Raw genomic sequence first — 22568 nt, 5'->3', positions numbered from 1 at the left:
CTCATCAGATTCAGTATTACCATTATTCGCATTTTACAAAACAGTAAAGGACCATAAGAAAAAGAGCTAGTAAATTGCAGAGGCTGAGTTTTAATCCCAGATCCGTCCACAGTGAGAGCTTTTTCATTCATTCATTCATTCTCTATTTAGCACCAGACATCGTCCCAGACACTGGGAATTCAGTAGTGAACAAAATAAGAATTTTTGCCCATGTAGAAAGCATCAGTAAGATGAGTAGTGATAGATGCTGAGGCAAAATATAACAAGGAAGAGGGATAGGCAGCGTGTGTGTGTACACGTGGATGTGGGAGGCCTACTGCGATTTAAATAAGGTGGACAAGGAAGGCCTCAATAATAAAGAGACATTTGAGCAAAGACCTGCAAGGGGTTAGGGAGTAAGCAAGGCAGACAAGGGAGTGGGTTTCAAGTAGAGGAAACAGTTGAAAGGAGGCATAAATCACTTGGAGCCTTATATTCTAAGAACCTGGCTTTTACTCTTAGTGAAATGGGAGGTCCCAGGAAGGTTGTGCAGAGGAGTGACATGATTTGACACGTGTTCTCAGAAGAGTGACTGTGAGGTGAAGAACAGACTGAAACAAGGACTTGAAACAAAGAGACCAGTTGGGAGCTCTTTTAATAATCCAGACAAGAAATGGTGATGGCTTGGATCAGGGTGATAAAAGTGAAGAAACAGAACTCTTTATGTATTTTAAGTTCGAGACAAGATTTCCTACCAGATTTCATACAGGATATAAGAGAGAAGGGGGGAGTGAGGACTCCCAAGGTTTTGGACCTCCGTAGGTCGAAGAAATGGGAACTTCACTGGAAAAAGCAGACAGAAGGGAAGAGATTTTATCAAGAGCTTAATTTAGAAGACGGTTCTATCCCTCCTTAATATTTAGAGCACATTTCTATACAAGCCAGGATTTAACTTCTGCACCTGTGCTGTGAGATAGGTAGAGCAGATATTTCATTTTATAGGTGGAGACTTAGAGATAAGTAATGTAAAGGAGGTACTAATGTATTGGTGAAGGACTAATGACATAGAAACTAGTTTTTCTGACTACTTGTTTCCTCTTTTTTCTACCACTTTTCATATTAATGATGTGATTCCAAATCTTTCCTATTCTGATAACTTTTCTGACATAATCTAGTTTTTCAGTTCTGTGTTGTAGTATAGTGCTTAAAACTAAAACTTCCTTCCTGGGGCACCTGGTGGCTCAGTTGGTTGAACATCTGATTCTTGATTTCAGGTCATGTCATGATCCCAGGGTCATGGGACTGAGCCTTGCATCGGGCTCCACACCAGAGTGTAGAGCCTGCTTAAGATTCTCTCTCTCTTCTTCTGCCCCTCTCCCCCACTCTTGCACTCTCTCTATACAATAAAAATTAAAATTAAATAAATAAAACGTATTTCCTTTTCCTTTTCCAAGTTATGTTTCATTAATAACTGCTGCACTATTGTCTGAGCATTTCCAAAGAGAAATTCTCTGTGCCTGCTAGAAAAAGAAGATAACAAGTTAAGATGTTATGACTTTGCTCAATTTAAACTCTGTTCTACTGTTTTCAACACCATAGAGGTACAAGTGTTAATCAAGACCTAAAGAATATCCTCAGGTTAATGGTCAAGGACCCCAAATTACTATTCAGCAAATGTGTCTTAGCATAATAAACACTTTTGCAACGTGTGACAGGAAGTATTTGGTCTAAGTAGCTGGCCCACTAGTTGAATTGTTTAGTGTAAGTTTCCAGATATATGAGAAGATAGGTTACTTATGCCAGAATATTTTGTTTTTTGTTCCAATGAAGACCCAAACTCTTCATTGTTTTGTTGAATAGGAGCATTAAACAGAAGGACTCCTTTAAAATGGTATTTGGCTCATTTCTCCTTCCTTTTAAAAATCATACTGTGTAAAATTTTTCTTTTGAGAGGAAACCATTTCGCTTCATTCACTACACAGAGTACCATGGAAATTATTTATCTTTTCTTTTTTCTTCCAAGATTTTATTCAAATTTAAGTTAGGTAACATATAGTGTACTATCGGTTTCAGGAGTAGAACTTAGTAATTCATCCCTTACATATAACACCAAGTGCTCATCCCAACAAGTGCCCTCCTTCATGCCCACCATGCAAGTAGCCCATCCCCCCACCCACCTCCTCTCCAACAACCCTCAGTTTGTTCTCTATTGTTAAGAGCCTCTTATGGTTTGCCTCCCTCTCTGTTTTTATCTTACTTTATTTTTCCTTCCCTTCCCCCATGTTCCTCTGTTTTGTTTCTTAAATTCCACATATGAGTGAAATCATGTGGTATTTGTCTTTCTCTGACTTATTTTGCTTACCATAATACACTCTGGTTCCATCCAAGTTGTTGCAAATGGCAAGATTTCATTCTTTTTAATCTGAGTAATATTCCATCATATATGTATACTACATCTTCTTTATCCACTCATCAGCCAATGGACGTTTGGACTCTTTCCATAATTTGGCTGTTGTTGATAATGCTACTATAAACATCGGGGTGCATGTATCCCTTCAAATCAGTATTTTTTTTTTTTTTTGTCCTTTGAGTAAATACCTAGTAGTGCAATTGCTGGGTTGTAGGGTAGTTCTATCTTTAACTTTCTGAAGAACCTCCACAGTTTTCCAGAGTGGCTGTACGAGTTTGCATTCCCCCCAACAGTGTAAGAGGATTCTCCTTTTTCTGCAGAAAACATCTTTTTCTGTGGAAAATAACCTTGCCAACATCTGTTGTTTCCTGAGTTGCTAATTTTAGCCATTCTGATAGGTGTGAGGTGGTATTTCATTGTGGTTTTAATTTGTATTTCCCTGATGATGAGTGATGTTGAGCATTTTCTCACGTGTCTCTTAGCCATTTGAATGTCTTTTTTTTAAAAATGTCCATTTGTGTCTTCCGCCCATTTTTAACTGGATTCTTTATTTTTTGGGTGTTGAGTTTGAGAAGTTCTTTATAGATTTTGGCTACTAGCCTTTTATCCGATATGTCATTTGCAAATATCTTCTCCCATTGTATAGGTTGCCTTTTAGTTTTGCTGATTGTTTCTTTCACTGTGCAGAAGCTTTTTTTTTTTTTTTAATGCTTATTTATTTTTGAGAGAAAGAGGGAGTGAGAGAGCACACAAGCGGGGAAGGACAGAGAGAGAAGGAGACACAGAATCCAAAGCAGGTTTCAGGCTCTGAGCTGTCATCACAGAGCCCAATGTGGGGCTTGAACTCATGAACCATGAGATCATGACCTAACCCAAAGTCAGATGCTTAACCGACTAAGCCACCCAAGCGCCCCTCTGCAGAAGCTTTTTATCTTGATGAAGTCCTAACAGTTCAATTTTGCTTTTGTTTCCTTTACCTCCAGAGATATGTCTAGTAAGAAGTTGCCACAGCCAAGGTCAAAGAGATTGCTCCCTGTGTTCTGTAGGATTTGATGGTTTTCTGTCTTACATTTAGACATTTAACCCATTTTGAATTTATTTTTGTGTATGGCATAAGAAGTTTCATTCTTCTGCATGTTGCTGTCCAGTTTACACAACACCATTTGTTGAAGAGACTTTTTCCCATTGGATATTCTTCCCTGCTTATTGGAGATAAGTTGACCATACAGTTGTGGGTCCATTTCTGGGTTCTCTATTCTGTTCATTGATCTGCGTGTCTCTTTTTGTGCCAGTACCATACTGTCTTGATGGTTATAGCTTTGTAATATAGCTTGAAGTCTGGAATTATGAGGCCTCCCGCTTTGCTTTGCTTTTTCAACATTACTTCGGCTATTTGGCATCTTTCTGGTTCTATACAAATTTTAGGATTGTTTGTTCTAGCTCTATGAAGAATGATGGTGTTGTTTTGATGGGGACTACATTGAATGTGTAGATTGCTTTGGGTGGTATAGACATTTTAACAATACTTGTTCTGTTCTTGGTTAGCTAGTTTTTGTTTCTTGCCTTTGTCAGGCTTGCCATTAAGAATCAATCTATCATAACTTGAAGCCCATAACTTACAAAACTTTAATAGGACTTACAATTCCAGCAAAAATACTCTATACTTTCTATTTAACTACTTCCCCATGAAATTCATTGTGCTGCTTAAAGATCTTAGATTTTTTTTTCTTGGATGAACTATAAACACGGATGTGTTCACAACCCCAAAATTCATGATAGCTAGGCCCATACTAATTATATAGAGTTTATTGAAATCTGGAGGAAAGATGAGGGTAGTTAGCAGATAGGACTTTTTTTCCTTTAGGCATGTTTTGAAAACACCTGTTTTTGTTTTTGTTTTAATATATGAGAAGTTTTGCCAAGTGTAAAATGTTAGTTGCTATAGTCTTAGCCCTGTATTATTAAAGCAGCAAGAATTTAGTAAATATTTATAAGCTGTAGGTTTATTGGTTTTAGGAATTGTATTTTCAGAAAGACTTATGTTGTATAATCTTTAAATTTTGTTTTTTTATTGATATCTACAACTTGGTAGAAATATATAAATATACATTCACATATATTATTTATTTTACTGATATGTTTCTTTCTTTCCCTTTATTGTCTCTTCCCTTCCTCTTTATCTGTACCCCCTACATACCTTGTAGGCATTCATCCATATTTTTCCCCATACTCTTATAATAATATTCAAATGTATTTAGATGAAAACATATATGCAAGCATATATAGGGATTTGAAGAGGCATTATTTTGCTTTGCAAATAGAGAATCTTATATGCTTTTCTGTATCTTGCTTTATTACTCAATGAAAATCCCTGTAAGTCAACTGGTATAGCTGAACTTTAGTAATCTTTTTATGGTAATTTAATATTCCTTAGTATAGATACATCACCAACAATTATTCAGTCATTTCTTCTATTAATATGCATGTACTACATTAACAGTTTTGTATCTCCATGCTAACAGACACATATACATATATACCACATACTTACATACAATTACATTTTAATGCTTTTGTTTCTGAGGGGATTGCTGGAGAAAAGATTATTTTTTTTATTTTAATCGATTCTCTTAGATCACTTTCCAAAAAGGCTGTAATATAATAATTCAAATTTCTTCCACCAATGTAGAGATGGCCCTTTCCCTGCCAGCAGTACCTTTTGTTAGATTTTTACATTTCTGTCTATACGATAGGTATAAAATCATATTTTGTTATTACTTCAATCTGCATTTCTTTAACCTTTTAGAGGTTGTATTTTTTCTTGTTTCTTGGCCATTTGGGTTTGTTCTTCTGTAAACGTTGCCCATTTTTTTTCTGTTGGGTGCTTACCCTCTTGTCAATATATACTATCTCTATATATTCTATAGATCAATCTTCTATTTGTACTCTAAATTGTGGATATTGGGGCGCCTGGGTGGCGCAGTCGGTTAAGCGTCCGACTTCAGCCAGGTCACGATCTCGCGGTCCGTGAGTTCGAGCCCCGCGTCAGGCTCTGGGCTGATGGCTCGGAGCCTGGAGCCTGTTTCCGATTCTGTGTCTCCCTCTCTCTCTGCCCCTCCCCCGTTCATGCTCTGTCTCTCTCTGTCCCAGAAATAAATAAAAAACGTTGAAAAAAAAATTAAAAAAAAATTGTGGATATTCTTTCCAAATATATTATCTCTCTTAATTTGTTTATTCTTTTTTTTTAAATTTTTTTTAACGTTTTTATTTATTTTTGAGACAGAGACAGAGCATGAACGGGGGAGGGGCAGAGAGAGAGGGAGACACAGAATCGGAAGCAGACTCCAGGCTCTGAGCCATCAGCCCAGAGTCTGACATGGGGCTCGACTCATGGACTGTGAGATCGTGACCTGAGCTGAAGTCGGACGCTTAACCGACTGAGCCACTTAGGCGCCCCTTTATTTGTTTATTCTTTATCTTTTTTATAGCATCTAGGTTTTCAGTCTTAGTTACAATTTCCTCATCTTTAAATATTGCACATAATTTTTTAGATTTCTTTTTGCAAGATGTTTATTGTTTGGGCTTTTATTTTTTTATATTCTTATTTTTTTTATTTTTTTATTTTTTTTAAATTTTCTTTTAACATTTATTTATTTTTGAGACAGAGAGAGACAGAGCGTGAACGGGGGAGAGGCAGAGAGAGAGGGAGACACAGAATCTGAAACAGGCTCCACGCTCTGAGCCATCAGCACAGAGCCCGACGCGGGGCTGGAACTCACGGACTGGGAGATCATGACCTGAGCCGAAGTCGGACGCTTAACCGACTGAGCCACCCAGGCGCCCCTTGTTTGGGCTTTTAAAGTCAAGTCTCTTATCTAACTGGAAGTTACTTTTACGTATTGGATAAAATTATGTCTACTTTCCTTTCCAATGGATATTAAGTTGCACCTGCATCAGTTATTAAATCATTTTCCCACTGAATTGAAATGTTTAGGGATTCTCGGTTCTCTTCTAGGAATTTATCTATTTCTATGCCAATATCATGAATTTTACCATCAGCATTATAGAATCTGCAAACACACATGCATACACAGTAGTGAAGATATGGTTATAAGGCATTCGACTGTAGCAATTAAGAATGGAGTTTCTTCTCAGTATTGACTCTAATCAAAATGGGATTTGGGGTGACTGGGTGGCTCAGTTGGTCAAGCGTCCGACTTTGGCTCAGGTCATGATCTCAAAGTTAGTGAGTTCTAGCCCCATGTCAGGCTCTGAGTGTCAGGCTCTGTACTGACAGCTCAGAGCCTAGAGACTGCTTCAGATTCTGTGTCTCCCTCTGCCTCTGTCCCTCCCTTGCTCTCTCTCTCTCTCTCTCTCTCTCTCTCTCTCCAAAATAAATGTTTTTTAAAAAATGGGATTTGAAGAGGCCAGTTGATATTGATAACTATCCCTGCTGCCACCAGATTAGATTTTGCCTTTGTTAAAATATTGAAAAGATGAATATATATGCTATTCATTAAAGAGCCACTGTTGGGGTGCCTGGGTGGCGCAGTCGGTTGAGCGTCCGACTTCAGCCAGGTCACGATCTCGTGGTCCGGGAGTTCGAGCCCCGCATCGGGCTCTGGGCTGATGGCTCAGAGCCTGGAGCCTGTTTCTGATTCTGTGTCTCCCTCTCTCTCTGCCCCTCCCCCGTTCATGCTCTGTCTCTCTCTGTCCCAAAAAATAAATAAACGTTGAAAAAAAAATTAAAAAAAAATAAAAATAAAATAAAGAGCCACTGTTATACCATGTAGTATGTTAGAGTTATATAATTTTCTGCATATCAACTTAAAAGATTAGATTTAGCTCTCTTTTACAAATGAGAAAATAGACACTTGTTCTAACAGGGTTAAGTTACTTGCCCAATATTATGGCACTATTCGGTGGTAAGGATAGAATTAAAACACTAATGACCAGGCTCTTTTGTCAGTATGAAATGTTTCATGAAAAGTACTTTGAAAACTAAATATCTATACAAATTGATATAGTGGTTATATCATGATCATCATCTCATCGTTAGCATCTCTGAGTTTTATTTAAAAACAATGCAGTAGCTAATGCACAATAAAACAGCTAGCTATTTACAGCAAAGCAGTTGTAATCTTTTTTAACCCCCTTCACCCATCTCTCCACTCCCCACACCCACCTCTGGCAACCACTGATCTCTGTATTTGTGAGTGGGTTTATTGAGGGTTTGGGTTTTGTTTTGTTAAGCTTCCCCATATTAGAGAGATCACAGGTATTTGTCTTTGTCTCTCTGATTTATTTCACATAGCATAATGCCCTTGAGGTTCATCTATATTCTTGCGAATGGCAAGATTACATTCCTTTTTATGGCTAAATTATATTCCATTGTATAGAGTTCTATTTTGATGAAAGAACAATTTTTTCAAGATACAGTATGAATAAAATGTTTAAAATTCTTTTTTATTCTTAACAAATATCAATAATTGATTCTCTTAAACATTTTTAGAACAGAAGAAAGTTAAAGTAAAAAAACCAAAACCTGAATTTCCTGTATATACGCCTTTAGAAAGTGCATATATTCAATCTTATGATCATGGAACTTCTATAGAAGAAATTGAGGAACAAATGGATGATTGGCTGGAAAACAGAAACAAAACACAGAAAAAACAGGTAAATAAACTTTAAAACATTTCTTTTAATTGAGTAAAATACAGAAAAGCACATAAAATATAGATACACAGCTCAGTGAACTATCACGATTTGAACCAAGTTAACTGTTGCCAAGATCAGGATGTAGAACATTGCCATTGTCCAGAAGCCTCCCTCATTCTTCCTCCTGGTCTCTACCTTCCTTTTCTTCCACAAAGATAAAACTACCCTGACTTCTAACATCATAGATTAGTTTAACCTGTTGTTTGAAGTTTCTAAATGGAATCATCCTGTTTTAGTCCATTCAGGCTGCTGTAACAAAAGTGTGATAGACTGGGTGGCTTTAAACAACAAACATTTATTTCTCACAGTTCTGAAGACTGGGAAGTCCAAGATCAAGACGCCGGCAGATTCGGTGTCTGGTGAGGGCCCTCTTCCTAATTCATAGACAGCAGTCTTCTCGCTGTGTCCTCACATGGCAGAAGAGGTGAGAGAGCTCTCTGGGGTCTCTTGTGTAAGGGCACTAATCCCATTCTTGAGGGCTCCACCCTCATGACCTAATCATCTCCCAAAGGCCCTACGTCCTAATATCATCACATTGGGGATTAGGATTTCAACACATGATTTGGGGGGAACGCAGAATTCAGTCCATAACACATTCCATGTGTACTCTTTTGCATCTGCTTTCCTCCATTTAGTGTGATATTTGTGAGATGTGTCCATTATTGTGTGTAGAAGTAGGTTGTTCATTTCATTACCGTATAGTAGTCCATTTAGAAATGTAGCAGAATTTATTCTGTTGAAAATTTGTATTTTTTCCAGCTTTAGGCTACAGTAAATAATTGTCCTGTGAACTTTGTTGTACTTTTAGTATGCATATGTGTAAATTTCTATTTTTGTAGTTAAGTTACAGGGTCGTAGCTCAACTTTACTTCTAAACTATTTTTTAAAATATTTTTATCAATTTATACTTCAGCAGCAGGATATAAACATTCCAGTTACTCTACATTCTTGCAACATTTCATCAAGTCTTTTATATTTTAACCATTCTGGTAGGTATATAGTGATATCTAATATGGTTTAATTTGCATATTCTTTGATCAATAAGATTGAATGAATACCTTTTCTTATGTTTTTGGACACTAATATTCTCCTATGTGAATAGGAGAATTGGGTTGCCTATGCGTTCTATACTGATTTGTAAAGAGTTCTTTATATAATTCGTAAGCAGGTCTTTTACATATATTGTATTCCACTCTGGCTTGCCCCTTTACTCTCTTAATGGTTTCTTTTGATGATGAGAGTCACTAATTTTAATTACTATGCTTTTCCTTTACTGTCCTTTCTTTGGTGTTTTTCGTGTTGTGTTTAAGAAATCTTTTCCTACCTTGAAGTCATAAAGATTAATTGCTAAATTCTTCTACAAACTTTAATGTTTTGTTTTTCACATTTAGATCAATAATCTCCTGGAATTTATTTTTGTGTTTTGGGGTGAAGTAATGTTTAAGTGTAATTTTTTTTTTCAAAAGTTTTCAAAAAAGTTGACTCAATTAATGAAAATACTGCTTCCTACAACTCTACAAATAACCATCTTTATCATAAAACAAGTGTTTATAACTGTGTGGGTCTGTTCAGGCTTTCTACTTTGTTCCGTGAATCTACTTGTCCATCCTATGCCAATACCATACGGCATTTATTACTGTAGCTTTCTAATAGGTACCTGGTGCAATAATTTTCCAGCTCTGTTTTCCTTCTACAAGATTTCCACTTTATATTTTCATACACATTTTTGAAGTACTTGCCATTTTCCACAAATTATTCAGCTGAAATACTCAATTGGGATTATATTGAATATATAGAGATCAATTTTGGAAGAATTCACATCCAGACAGCATTGAGTCTACAAACCATGAATAAACCCATTCATTTATGTCTTTAAAACACTTTAATAATGATGTGTTGCAGTTTCTTGTGTGTACATATTGCACATTGTCTTCTTGGATTTATTCCCTGGGTATTTAGTGTTTTTAGAGGACATTGTAAATGATATTGTTTCTTTAATTTCACTTTCTAATTACGTTTGATATATAGAAATATAATGGATTTTTTTAATAACCTTTTATCCAGCAACCTTGCTAAATTTATTTTTAAATTCTATTTATTTGTATGTTATGCATTTTTTTCTTTTGTGCTAATTAGGATCTCCAGTACACGTAGAATAGAAGTCATGACAAGTATCCTTGTTTTGTTACCCATCTCAAAAACTTCCATCATTGAAACTTTTTATTTCAGCTGTGAAATTATGTTTAAAATTTTATCATTTCATTATTAAATATGACCTATGTTGCCAGCTTTTTATAGAATTTTTATTGAGATATATTTCACATAACTTGAAATTCACCATTTAAAAGTGCATACACTTTGGGGTGCCTGAGTGGGTCAGTTGGTTAAAGATCTGACTCTTGGTTTTGGCTCAGGTCATGATCTCATGGTTTGTGAGTTGAGCTTTGTGATGACAGTGCAGAGCCTGCTTAGGATTCTCTCTCCCTCTCTGCCCCTCCCCTACTCACACTTTCTCTCTCTCCCTCTCTGTCTCTCTCTCTGTCTCTCAAAATGAATAAAGATTTTTTTTAATGCATACTCATTAGTGATTTTTAGTCTGTTCAGTGTGTTGTGCAACCATTACCAGTATCTAATTTGAGAACATTTTCATCATACCAAAAAAATAAAAATAACCCTCTACCTGTTAGCAGTTATTTCCAATTCTCAGCCTTTCTAGTCCATGACAACCACGAATCTACTTTCTGCCCCTATGGATTTGTCTATTGTAGACATTCCATTTAATTAGAATCATGTAATATGTGCTCTTTTGTGTTTGGCTTTGCATAATGTTTTCAAGGTTCATCCATGTTGTAGCATTTAATGGTACTTCATTTCTTCTTGTGGCTGAATAATATTCCATTGTATGGATCCGTCACATACTGTTTATTCATTCATCAGCTAATAGACATTTGATTGATTCTCCTCTTTAGCTGTGATAAACAAAGCTACTCTGGACACCCACATACAGGTCTTTGTGTAAATGTTGCCTTTAGTTATTTGGTTTCCCTTAGTTCATTGAACATATTTAAAATAGCAGATTTAAAGCTTTCATCTAGAAAGTACATTGATCTTCCTCAGGCACAGTTTCTGTTTCTTTATTCCTTTGTATGGGACATACTATCTTTTTTCTTTGCAGGGCTTGTAATTTTTGTTATTGTTATTGAAGACCAGATATTATCAATATTATAACTTGGCATCTCTGGAAACCAGATTCTCTCTCTCCTTCCTAGGATTTGTTGTTATTTGGGCTAATTGTAGTTGTCTGTTTAGTGCTTTTTTTTTTAACTAATTTTCTGAAGTCTGTATTTTTTGTCATGTGTGAGCACTGAACTCTGTTGCCTTAGCTTAGTGAACAGCTAGTAATTGGACAGAGATTTCCTTAAATACCTGGAGCCCAAAATTCTTCCAGTCTTTGCCATGGCCTCTGTGTATGTGTTGGAGATTGCCTGGTGGTTTATAACTCTGCCCTATTCTTTTCTGTTTCCAAAGAGACTCAACGTCAGCAGCCAGTGAGAACTTAGATTATTTTCAGGTCTTTTCTGAGCATGCTCATAGCCTTGAGCATGCACATGGACTTCTAGATTCCCGGCAATGTCAAAGGATCTCATTCCTCAGCCTTTCCCCCCATGCTTTTTGGTTAATCTGTTGCTTTCCCAACTGTTTTTTGTCACCTCCGTCAGCAGCGGCTAAGATATCAGCCTGTAAAAGTTTTCAACCAATGCCTCCAGGGTAGCAGCTTTAGAATTAGGCCAATTTTGACTTAGGCAAAATAAAGACAAGCTTTTTGAACCAGTATTCCAGGCAGCCAGCAGACAGGTTAGAACAAATAATTGTTTTTACTTCTTTGCAAATTAGCTCATTCTGCTCCTGCCATAATTAGGAATCAGTTATTATTTGCACAGGCTGTGATGAGCTGTGGAAAAGGGTATATATGACTGGGGTCAGTTAAAGTGCCACAGAGTTTGCTGTGCTTTTTTTTAAATTGAAGTATAATTGACATACAATGTTATATTAATTTCAAGTGTACAACATTATTGATTTGACATTGTGTACATTACTCTATACTTTCCACAGTAAGTCGTCATCTGTCACCATACAACGTTGTTACAATATTATCGACTGTATTCCCTGTGCTGTGCTTTTCATCTCCGTAACTTACTAATTTTATAACTGGAAGTTTGTAGCTCTTAATTTCCTTCGTCTCTTTTGCCCACCCCCCAATTCCCCTCCCCTCTAGCAACCACCAGTTTGTTCTCTGTATTTAAGAGTCTGTCTGTCTGTTTTGGTTTTTAGATTCCACATATAAGTGAAATCAAAAGGTATAGTTTTCCTGTCTGACTTATTTCATTTAGCATAATACCCTTTAAGGCCATCCTTGTCGCAAATGGCAAGAGCTCATTCTTTTTTATGACTGAATACTATTTCTGTGTGTGTGTGTGTGTGTGTGTGTGTGTGTGTGTGTGTGTGTGTGTGATCTACTTTACCCATTTGTCTATCAATGGACACTTAGCCATATCTTGGCCATTGTAAATAATGCTGCAGTAAACTTAAGAGGTGCATATATCTTTTCTTTTTTTTTTTTAATTTTTTTTTCAACGTTTATTTATTTTTGGAACAGAGAGAGACAGAGCATGAATGGGGGAGGGGCAGAGAGAGAGGGAGACACAGAATCGGAAACAGGCTCCAGGCTCTGAGCCATCAGCCCAGAGCCTGACGCGGGGCTTGAACTCACGGACCGCGAGATCGTGACCTGGCTGAAGTCAGACGCTTAACCGACTGCGCCACCCAGGCGCCCCGAGAGGTGCATATATCTTTTCAAATTAGTCTTTTCATTTTCTTTGGGTAAATACCCAGTACTGGAATTACTGGATTGCATGGTATTTATATTTTTATTGTTTCAAGGAACTTCTGTACTGTTTTCCATATTGACTGCACTAATTTACATTCCCACCAACAGTGCACAAGTGTTCCCTTTTTTCCACATCCTTACCAACACTTGTTATTTCTTGTCTTTTTGATACTATCCATTCTAACAGGTAAAAGGTGATATCTCATTGTGTTTTTGATTTGCATTTCCCTGATGATGAGTGATATTGAGCATCTTTTCATGTGTCTCTTGACCATCTGTATGTCTTCTTTGGAAAAATGTCTACTCAGGTCTTCTGTTTTTTCATTGTAATGTTTGATTTTTTTGGTGTTGAGTTATATAAGTTCTTTGCAAATTTTTTATATTAACCCTTTATCAGACATATCATTTACAAATGTCTCCTAGCATTCTGTGAGTTACCTTTTTGTTGATGGTTTTCTTTGCAGTGCAAAGATTTTATTTTGATTTAGTTCCTATAGTTTATTTTTCTTTTTGTTCCCTTGCCTAAGGAGACATATCCATAAATATGTTGCTAAGCCTAATGTCCAAGAGTACTGCCTATGTTTTCTTTTAGGAGTTTTCTGGTTTCAGTTCTCACATTTAGATCTTTAATCCATTTTCAGTTTATTTTTGTGTGTACCATATGAAAGTGGTCCAATTTCATTCTTTTATGGGTAGCTTTCCCCAGTTTTCCCAGCATCATTTATTGAAGAGCTTATCTTTTCCTCATTGTATATTCTTGCATCTTTTGTCCTAAATTAATTAACCATATAGCTATGGGTTTATTTCTGGGTTCTCTCTTCTGTTGATCCTTGTGTCTGATTTTGTGCCAGTACCATACTCTTTTGATTACTGTAACTTTGTAGTATAGTTTGAAATCCAGAATTGTGATACCCCCAGCTTTGTTCTTCTTTCTCAAGATTACTTTGACTATTTGAGTGTGTGTGTGGTTCCGTACAAATTTTATTCTAATTCTGTGAAAAATGCTGTTGGTATTTTGAAAGGGGGTTGCATTGAATCTGTAGATTGCTTTGGGTAGTATGGACATTTCAATAACATTAATTCTTCCAATCCATGAGCATGGTGTATCTTTCCATTTGTGTCATCTTCAGTTTCTTTCATGAATGTCTTTATATTTTTCAGAGTACAAGTCTTTGACCCCTGGTTTAATTTATTCCTAGGTATTTTACTCTTTTGATGCAGTCATAAGTGGAACTGTTTTCTTAATTTTTCTTTGTGCTACTTTGTTATTAATGTATATAAATGCAACAGATTTCTGTATATTAACTCGGTATCCTACAACTTTACCAAATTCACTTATCAATTCTAATGTTTTTTGGTGGAGTCTTTAGGGTTTTCTAAACACAGTGCCATGCCATCTGCAAATAGTTTTACTTCTTACTAACCTATTTGGATGCCTTTTATTTCTTTATGTTGTCTGATTGCTGCAGCTGGGACTTCTAAGGACTATGTTGAATAAACTAGGTGAAAGCAGACACCCTTGTTGTGTTCTTGACTTTAAAGGAAAAACTTTCAATTTTCACCACTGCGTATGATGGCAACTATGGGTTTGTCCCACTTGATTGTGGTGACAAGTTTTTTTTTATGTATTGTTGAGTTTGGTGTGATAATATTTTGTTGAGGATTTTGCATCTATGTTTGTCAGAGATACTGACCTGTAGTTTTCTTTCTCTGTAGTGTCTTTGGTTTGGTATCATGGTAATACTGACTTCAGAGCTTGAATTTGGAAGTTTTCCCTCCTCTTCTTTTTTTTTTTTTTTTTGAAAGTTTTAAAAGAATAGGTATTAACTTTCCTGCAAATGTTTGCTAGAATTCATCTCTGAAGCCACCTGGTCCTGGATTTTTATTTGTTGGAAGTTTTTTGATGACTGAGTCAGTTTCATTGCTGGTAATCCATCTGTTCAGATTTTCTGTTGATTCATGATTCACTTTTGGAAGATTCTGTGTTTGTAGGAATTTACCAACTTCTTCTATGTTATCCAATTTGTTGGCATACAATTTTGTGTAATATTCTTTATAATTCTTTGTGTTTCCGTGTTGTCAGTTGTTATTTTCTTCCCCAATTTCTGTTTTTACTTATTCGAGTCCACTGTTTTTTTGTGATGAGTCTGGCTACAATTTTATCAATTTTGTTTCTCTTTTCAAAGGGCCGACTTTTGGTTTCCTTGAGCTTTTCTACTGTTGTGTTGTTGTTTTTGTTTCTGTTTCACTTATCTGCTTCAACCTTTATTATTTCTTTGCTTGTAGTAGCTGTGAGCCTTGTTTTGTTTGTTCTTTTTTACTTTCTTTAGGTGTAAGGTTAGAACTGTTTATTTGAGATTTTTCCCATGTCTTTTTTATTAAATTTTTTACTTAATTCCAGTACAGTTAACATACAGTGTTATATTAGTTTCAAGTGTACAGTATAGTGATTCAACAATTCTATACATTCCTCAGTGCTTATCGTGATAAGTGTTTTCTTAACCCCCTTCACCTATTTCACCCATCCTCCCCCCACCCACCTCCCCTCTGTAACCACCAGTTTGTTCTCTATAGTTAAGAGTCTGTTTCTTGGTTTGTCTTTCTCTTTTTTTCTTCCTTTGCTCGTTTGTTTTGTTTCTTAAATTCCACATATGAGTGAAGAGATTTTCTTATTTCTTGAGGTAGGCAAGTATTGCTGTAAATGTGCCCCTTACAACTGTTTTAGCTGCATCCCAAAGATAAAGATTTTGGACCATTGCGTTTTCATTTTCATTTGTCTCCATGTATTTTTTATTTATTATTATTATTATTATTTAATGCTTGTTTATTTTTTAGAGAGAGAGACACAGTGTGAGCAGGGAGGGGCAGGGAGACACAGAATCTGAAACAGGCTGCAGGCTCTAGGCTCTGAGCTGTCAGCACAGAGCCTAACGCAGGGCTTGAACTCGCAAACAATGAGACCGTGACCTGAGCTGACGTTGGATGCTTAACCAACTGAGCCACCGAGGCACCCCTCCATGTATTTTTAACGCAGGGCTCAATCTCACAAATCATGAGATCATGACCTGAGCTGAAATCAACCAACACTTCACTGACTGAGCCACCCAGGTGCCCCTCCATGTATTTTTTAATTTCCTCTTTGATTTCTTTATTGACCTATTAATTGTTTAGTAGTATGTTGTTTTACCTGCACATGTTTGTGTTTTTTCTGGTTTTGTTTTGGTTTTTTCCCTGTAATTGATTTTTAGTTTTATACTGCTATGGTCAGAAAAGGTATTGATGTGATTTCATCTTCTCAAATTTATTGAGATTTGTTTTGTGGTTTAACATATGATCTGTCTGGGAGAATGTTTCATGTGTACTTGAAAAGAACGTATGTTCTCCTGTTTTGGGATGGAACGTTCTATATATATGTTAGGTCTATCTGTTTTAATGTGTCATTCAAAGCCACTGTTTCCGTGTTGGTTTTCTTTCTGTCTGAATGATCTATCCATTGTCCCCTACTATTAACTGCGTTTCTGTCGATTTCTCCTTTTATGTTTGTTAATATTTATTTTCTGTATTTAGGTGCTCTTATCTAGGGTGCATATATATTTACAATTGTTACATCCTCTCATTGGATTAATTCCTTTATCATTATGTAGTGCCCTTCTTGGTCTCTTACTGTGGTCTTTGTTTTAAAGTGTATTTTGTCTGATACAAGCATCGCTTCCCCAGCTTTTATTTTGCTTCCATTTGCATAGTAAATGTTTTTTCATCCCTTCATTTTTCTGTCTGCGTGTGCCTTTAAGTCTGAAGTGAGTCTCTTGTAGGTAGCATATAGTTGAGTCATGTTATATTATCCATTCAGTCACCCTGTGTCTTCTTATTGGACCATTTAGTCCATTTACATTTAAAGTAATTATTGATAAGCATGTATTGCCATTTTGTTACTTGTTTTCTGATTACTTTTGTAGTTCTCTGTTCCTCCTTCTCTTGCTCCCTTCCTTGTAAGTTGATGGTTTTCTTTAGTGTTATACTTGGATTCTTTTCCTTTATTTTTTGTGTATCCATATGAGTTTTTGATTTCTGTTTACCATTGGATTCATATATAATATCATATATAGTTCATATATATAGTATCATATATAGTTCATATATAGTGTATATTAAATTGATGATGGCTTAAGTTCAAACATGTTCTAAAATCACTAACTTTTTATACCCTCCTCCACATTTTATGTATATGTCATATTTTACATCTTTTTATTTTGTGTATCCCTTGAATAGTTTTTGTAGATACAGTTGTTTTTACTACTTTTGCATTTTCACCTTGACACTGTGATTGATCTCCTACCCTTCCTTTATGTTTGCTTTTACCTGTGAAATTTTTCCTTTTATAATTATCTTTCTTCTAGTTATGGCCTTTTCTTTCTACTTAAAGAATTCCTTTTAACATTTCTTTTAAGACTGGTTTGGTGGTGACGAACTCCTTTAACTTTTGTGTAGGAAAGTATCTTTCCTTCTATTGTGAATGATAACCTTGCAGGGTATTCTTGGTTGTAGGTTTGGCACTTTGAATATGTCATACCACTCCCTTGTGTCCTGCAAAATTTCTGCTGAAAATCAGCTGACAGATTTCTTGGGTTGTTGTGGTTTGAGGTTTTTTTGGGTTTTTTTTTTTTTAATGTAACTGTTTTCTCTGTTGCTTTGAAAATTCCCTTTTTAACAGTAGTCTTTGCCATTTAAATTGTATGTCTTGGCATTGACCTCCTTGGATTCATCTTGTTATGGGCTTTGTGATTTTCAGACCTAGAAATCTGTTTCCTTCCCAGATTAGGGAATTTTTCAGCTGTTATTTCTTTAAATAAGTTTTCTGCCCTCTTTTCTTTTTCCTCCCTTTCTAGGATCCCTATATGAATATGAATATTTTCTGCTTGATGATATTACAGAATTCCCTTAACCTATTCTCATTTTTTTTTTATTATTCTTTTTTCTTTTTTCTGCTCAGCTTGGTTGCTTTCTATTACCTTATCTTCCAAATCATTGGTCCATTCTTCTGCATTTTCTAATGTGTTGTTGATTGTCTGTAATGAGTCTTTTATTTCAGTTACTGAATTCTTCAGCTCTGACTGCTTCTTTTTAATATTTTCTGTCTCTGTTGAAGTTCTCACTGAGTTCATCTACTCTCTTTTCAACTCCAGTGAGTGTTTTTGTGTCGATTACGTTAAATTCTATATCAGAAAGTTTGCTCTTCATATCAAGAATCAACTGGTTTTCTTGAATACATGTTACCTGTGGTGCTGCAAGCCTTTGACTAATTTCCAGAGTTAAGAAGGGGTTGGTTGTCATAGTTTTTGCCCATTTTTTCTTACTTTTATAGAGAGATGGAATTTGGAGTTCTTTACTCTGCCATTTTCATTGACATTATTCTAGGTTTTTTTATAAATCAAATTAAGGAAATTCTCTTCCTAGTTTTGCTAAGAATTTTTATTCATTAAAAATTAATATTATAAAATGTTATCAAATACCTTCCTCTTTGTTGATTAAGGTGATCGTGTGATTTTTCACCTTTATTTTGCTAATGAGATAATTTATATCGATTGATTTTCTAATATTAAACCACCTTGCTTTCCTGGAATAAACCTATTTTATTGTTTTGATTTGATAGTACTTTGTTTAGGATTTTTGTTTTTATGGTTATGAGAGAGATTGGCCTTTTCTTATGAGAAAGATTGATTTTCTTTTCTTAAATCTTTGCTAGGTTTGATGTCAATCACGTGCTGGACTTATAAAATATGAACTGTTTCTTCTTTTTTTAAACTTTTATTTGAAATCATTTCAGATTCATGGGAAGTTGCAAAGGCAGTAGAGAATTCTTTTTTTTTTTTTTTTTAACGATTTATTTATTTTTGAGTGAGAGTGTGAGCAGAGGAGGGACAGAGAGAGAGGGGAACAGAAGATACGAATCAGGCTCTATGCTGACAGCAACCAACGAGGCCAAATGTGGGGCTCAAACTCACAAACTGTGAGATCATGACCGGAGCCAATGCTGGATGCTCAACCACCCCAGACTAAGTTAAATGGACTAAGCCACCCAGGCACCTGGCAGTACAGAGTTCTTATTTAACTTTCATCCATTTTTCCCTAATGGTTATATCTTCTACACCTACAGTTTAATATCAAAACCAGGAAATTGACATTAGTGCAGTGGTTTGTATGTACTTGAATGTCATTTTATCACATCCATAGATTATATATATAAAGATATAGAACTATTCAAGATAGAGAACACACAGATAACTCTCATGCTTCTTTCTGTCACACCCATCTCCTCTGGTTATTGGATTTAAAATATTTATATTTCTCTTGGGTATCTAAACGTGAAGTTGCTGGGTCATCTGGTAGTTCTAGGTTTAACATTTTGAGGAACTACCACACTGTGTTACACAGTGGCTGCACTGTAAATTTTACATTCCTGACAGCAATATATGAGAGATCCAGTTTTTTTCATCTTAACGAGCATATGGTGTTTTCAGTTTTTAAATTTTAGACACTGCAATAAGTGCGTAGTCATATCTTATGATGATTTTAATTCTATTTTCCCTACTGATTGTTTATGTTGAACATCTTTTCGCTTCTTTGTTGTCTGTATATCCTCTTAGAGTGAAATCGTCATGTCTTCTGCCTTTTTTCTAATTCGGTTGGTTGCTTGTTTTGTGATTAAAGTTTGAGAGTTCATTATATGTTCTTTATTTAATGTTTATTTTTGAGAGGGAGAAAGAGAAAAAGAGCTTGCGTGAGTAGGGAAGGGGCAGGCAGAGAGGGAGAGAGAATCCTAAGGAGGCTCTGTGCTGTCAGCGCAGAGCTAGATATGGGCTTGATCTCTCTGGGATTCTTTTTCTCCTCTCTCTCTGTCCCTCCCCCAATGGTGCTTGAGCACACGTGCTCGCTCTCTCTCTCTGTCTCTCTCTCTCTCTCTCAAAATAAATAAATAAACTTAAAAAAAAGATCTTTTGAATTTTTTGAGTCTCTATATTGTATGCCTCTCTTCTGTATCACCGATTAGTGCTCTTTTATTATATCTTTCATTTTACTTTCTTTGAGTTTGTTATTCTTATCTAACCTCTAAAGATGGAGAGTTACCATATGGATTTCCAATATTTCTTGTAACAACATATGCATTAAAGGCTCTAAGTGTTCCTCTAGAAATGGTTTAGCTACAAAGCCACAAGTTTTAATATTTTGTATTTTCATTTATCGTTCAGTTAAAATATTTCTAATCTCAATGTGATTGCTTTGTTAAACCACAGACTCTTTAAGAATATATTTCTTAATTTGCAAACACATGAAAATGTTCTAATTATCATTTTGTTATTAACTTTCTGTGTAATTAAGTTTTGTGATAAGAAAAGATACTCTGATTTCAGTCCTTTGAAATGTGTTGAGATTCGCATTATGGACTACCCTATGTGGTCAATTATTACAAATACTCAGTATTCTTGAAAGAATTGTGTAATTGTGGATAAGTAATGTATATATGTCAGTTAAAGTTTGTTAGTTATGTTTTAAAATCATTTGACCATTATTACTAGGTTTTATTATGCTTGTTTAACCAATTAGAGTGAGACAGGTGTTAAAATCTTCCAGTGAGAAATTTCGTATGTCAGTTTTTCCTTATGATTCTGTCAGATTCTGCTTTGTAAATATTGAAGGTATTAGTGCCTTTGAATTTTGAATAATTACATCTTTTTGATAAATCAAGCCTTTTACCATATGAAGTATTTCAATTTCTCTCTGGTAGTGCTTTTTTTAATTTTTAAGTTTTCTTATTCTAATCTTAATATAGCTATATTAGCTTTTTTTTTTTACTTTCTGTTTACAAAGTACATATTTTTCCATCCTATTACACTTTTGTTTCCTTAGATATGCCTCCTATTTTTTAAAATTATTTATTTATTTAAGTAATCTCTATACCCAACATGGGGCTCAAACTCACAACCCCAAAATCAAGAGTCACATGCTCTCTGGACTGAGCCAGCCAGGTGCCCCATGCCCCCTATTATTGTGAAATTTGAAAAATCTAGTCTGACAGTATTGAATTTCTTTGAAACATTTATTCTATTTTTGGTTTAATAAAATCGCTGAACTTTTGGAATTTAAATCTCCCATCTTACTATTTGTTTTTTATATGTCCATCCTGGTTTATGTTCTTTTTCTCTCTCAAATTTTGACTTATCTTTAGGATTGTTTGACTAATTTTTAGTATTCCATTTGTCCTTCATGTTCTAAGTTTTTTTTTTCATCTATTTTCTTTTGTGTTGATCGATTATTGTTTGCATTCTCTCTCTCCTTTTTAACAGCTTTATTACTGACATGCAAATGACATATATGGCACATATTCAAAGTGTTTAGTTTCATCCATTTTATGATACCTATTTACCTGTTAAACTATCATCAGAATCAAGATATTTAACAGATCTATCACTCCCAAAGGTCTTTTCATGCCCCTCTATAATCTCTCATTCTCCACCCTACATCTGTCTCCTGGCAACCTGTCTTTGCTTTCTATTACTATAGGAAGTTTGCATGATCTAACATTATGTATATGGAAGCAGCATGCAGAATATGCTTTATGCTGTCTGGCTTCTTTCACTGTGCATAATGTTGAGATTTAACCACATTTCTTCATGTTTCAATAGTTTGTCTTTTTTAGTACTAATATTTTATTGTATGGATATATTACAGTTGGGATTTTTAAAAATCTTTTTACCAGTTGATGGACATGAGTTGTTTCCGGTTTATGGCTATTATAAGTAAACCTGCTGTGAAGTATCATCTACAAGTCTTACGCCAATATATGCTTACCTTTCTCCTGGGTAAATGCCTTATAGTGGAATGACTGGAACATGAGATGGGCATATATTTAAATAAGTAAGAAGCTGCCAAACTGTTTTTCAGAGCGGCTCTTCAACTTTACATTCCTGCCAGAAATGTGTGAGAGTTGTAATTGTTCCACATCCTGACCAAACCTCGCTATCATCATTCTTTTTCCTTTTAGCCCTTCTAGTCTCATTGTGATTTTAATTTCCACTTCCCTGATGATTAATAATGCTGAGCACCTTTTCATGTGTTTATTTTCCATCCAAATATCTTCTTTTGTGAAGTTCTGTTCAAACCTATTGCCCATTTTTGTCATATTATTGAGTTTAAAGTTTTTTATGTATTTTAGATACAAGTCCTTGTCACCTGTGTGTTCTGCAGATCTCTTCTGCCGTTTCATGATTTGGTTTTTATTTTAGTAGTAGTGTCTTTTGAAAGCAAAAGTTTTAAATTCAGATATTCAGTTTATCCAGCTTTTTTCTTGTATACTAAGTTGCTTTTATGTTCTAATTTAGAAATCTTTATCAAACCCCAAGTCTGTAAGAGATTCTCCAATGTTTCCATCTGGGAGGTTTCTAGTTTTAGCTTTTAGATTTAGGTCAGTGAACCTTCTTAAGTTAATTTTTGACATTATGTAGGGTAAGGGTAGAGTTTCATACTTTTTTTTTTTTTTTTTTTTTTTTTTTTTTTTTATAGCTAGCCAGTGTTCTA

General features: G+C 35.3%; 1 protein-coding gene across 2 annotated transcripts in view; it reads left to right on the top strand.

The window, feature by feature from the left end:
- The window catches only part of DNAJC1 (DnaJ heat shock protein family (Hsp40) member C1), a 220993-nt gene that overhangs the window by 111192 nt on the left and 87233 nt on the right, over window positions 1–22568 (top strand). For both annotated transcript variants that reach the window (XM_003988145.5, XM_045060988.1), the window contains exon 8: window positions 7902–8065. In XM_003988145.5, coding sequence (XP_003988194.2) covers window positions 7902–8065 — 164 coding nt within the window. The remainder of the gene's footprint in view (window positions 1–7901; window positions 8066–22568) is intronic.

The sequence above is a fragment of the Felis catus genome, chromosome B4 (genome assembly GCF_018350175.1).
Source record: "Felis catus isolate Fca126 chromosome B4, F.catus_Fca126_mat1.0, whole genome shotgun sequence".
Taxonomy (NCBI): Eukaryota; Metazoa; Chordata; class Mammalia; order Carnivora; family Felidae; genus Felis; species Felis catus.
The sequence above is the reverse complement of the archived record's forward strand: the minus strand, read 5'-3'. Positions and strand labels throughout refer to the sequence as shown.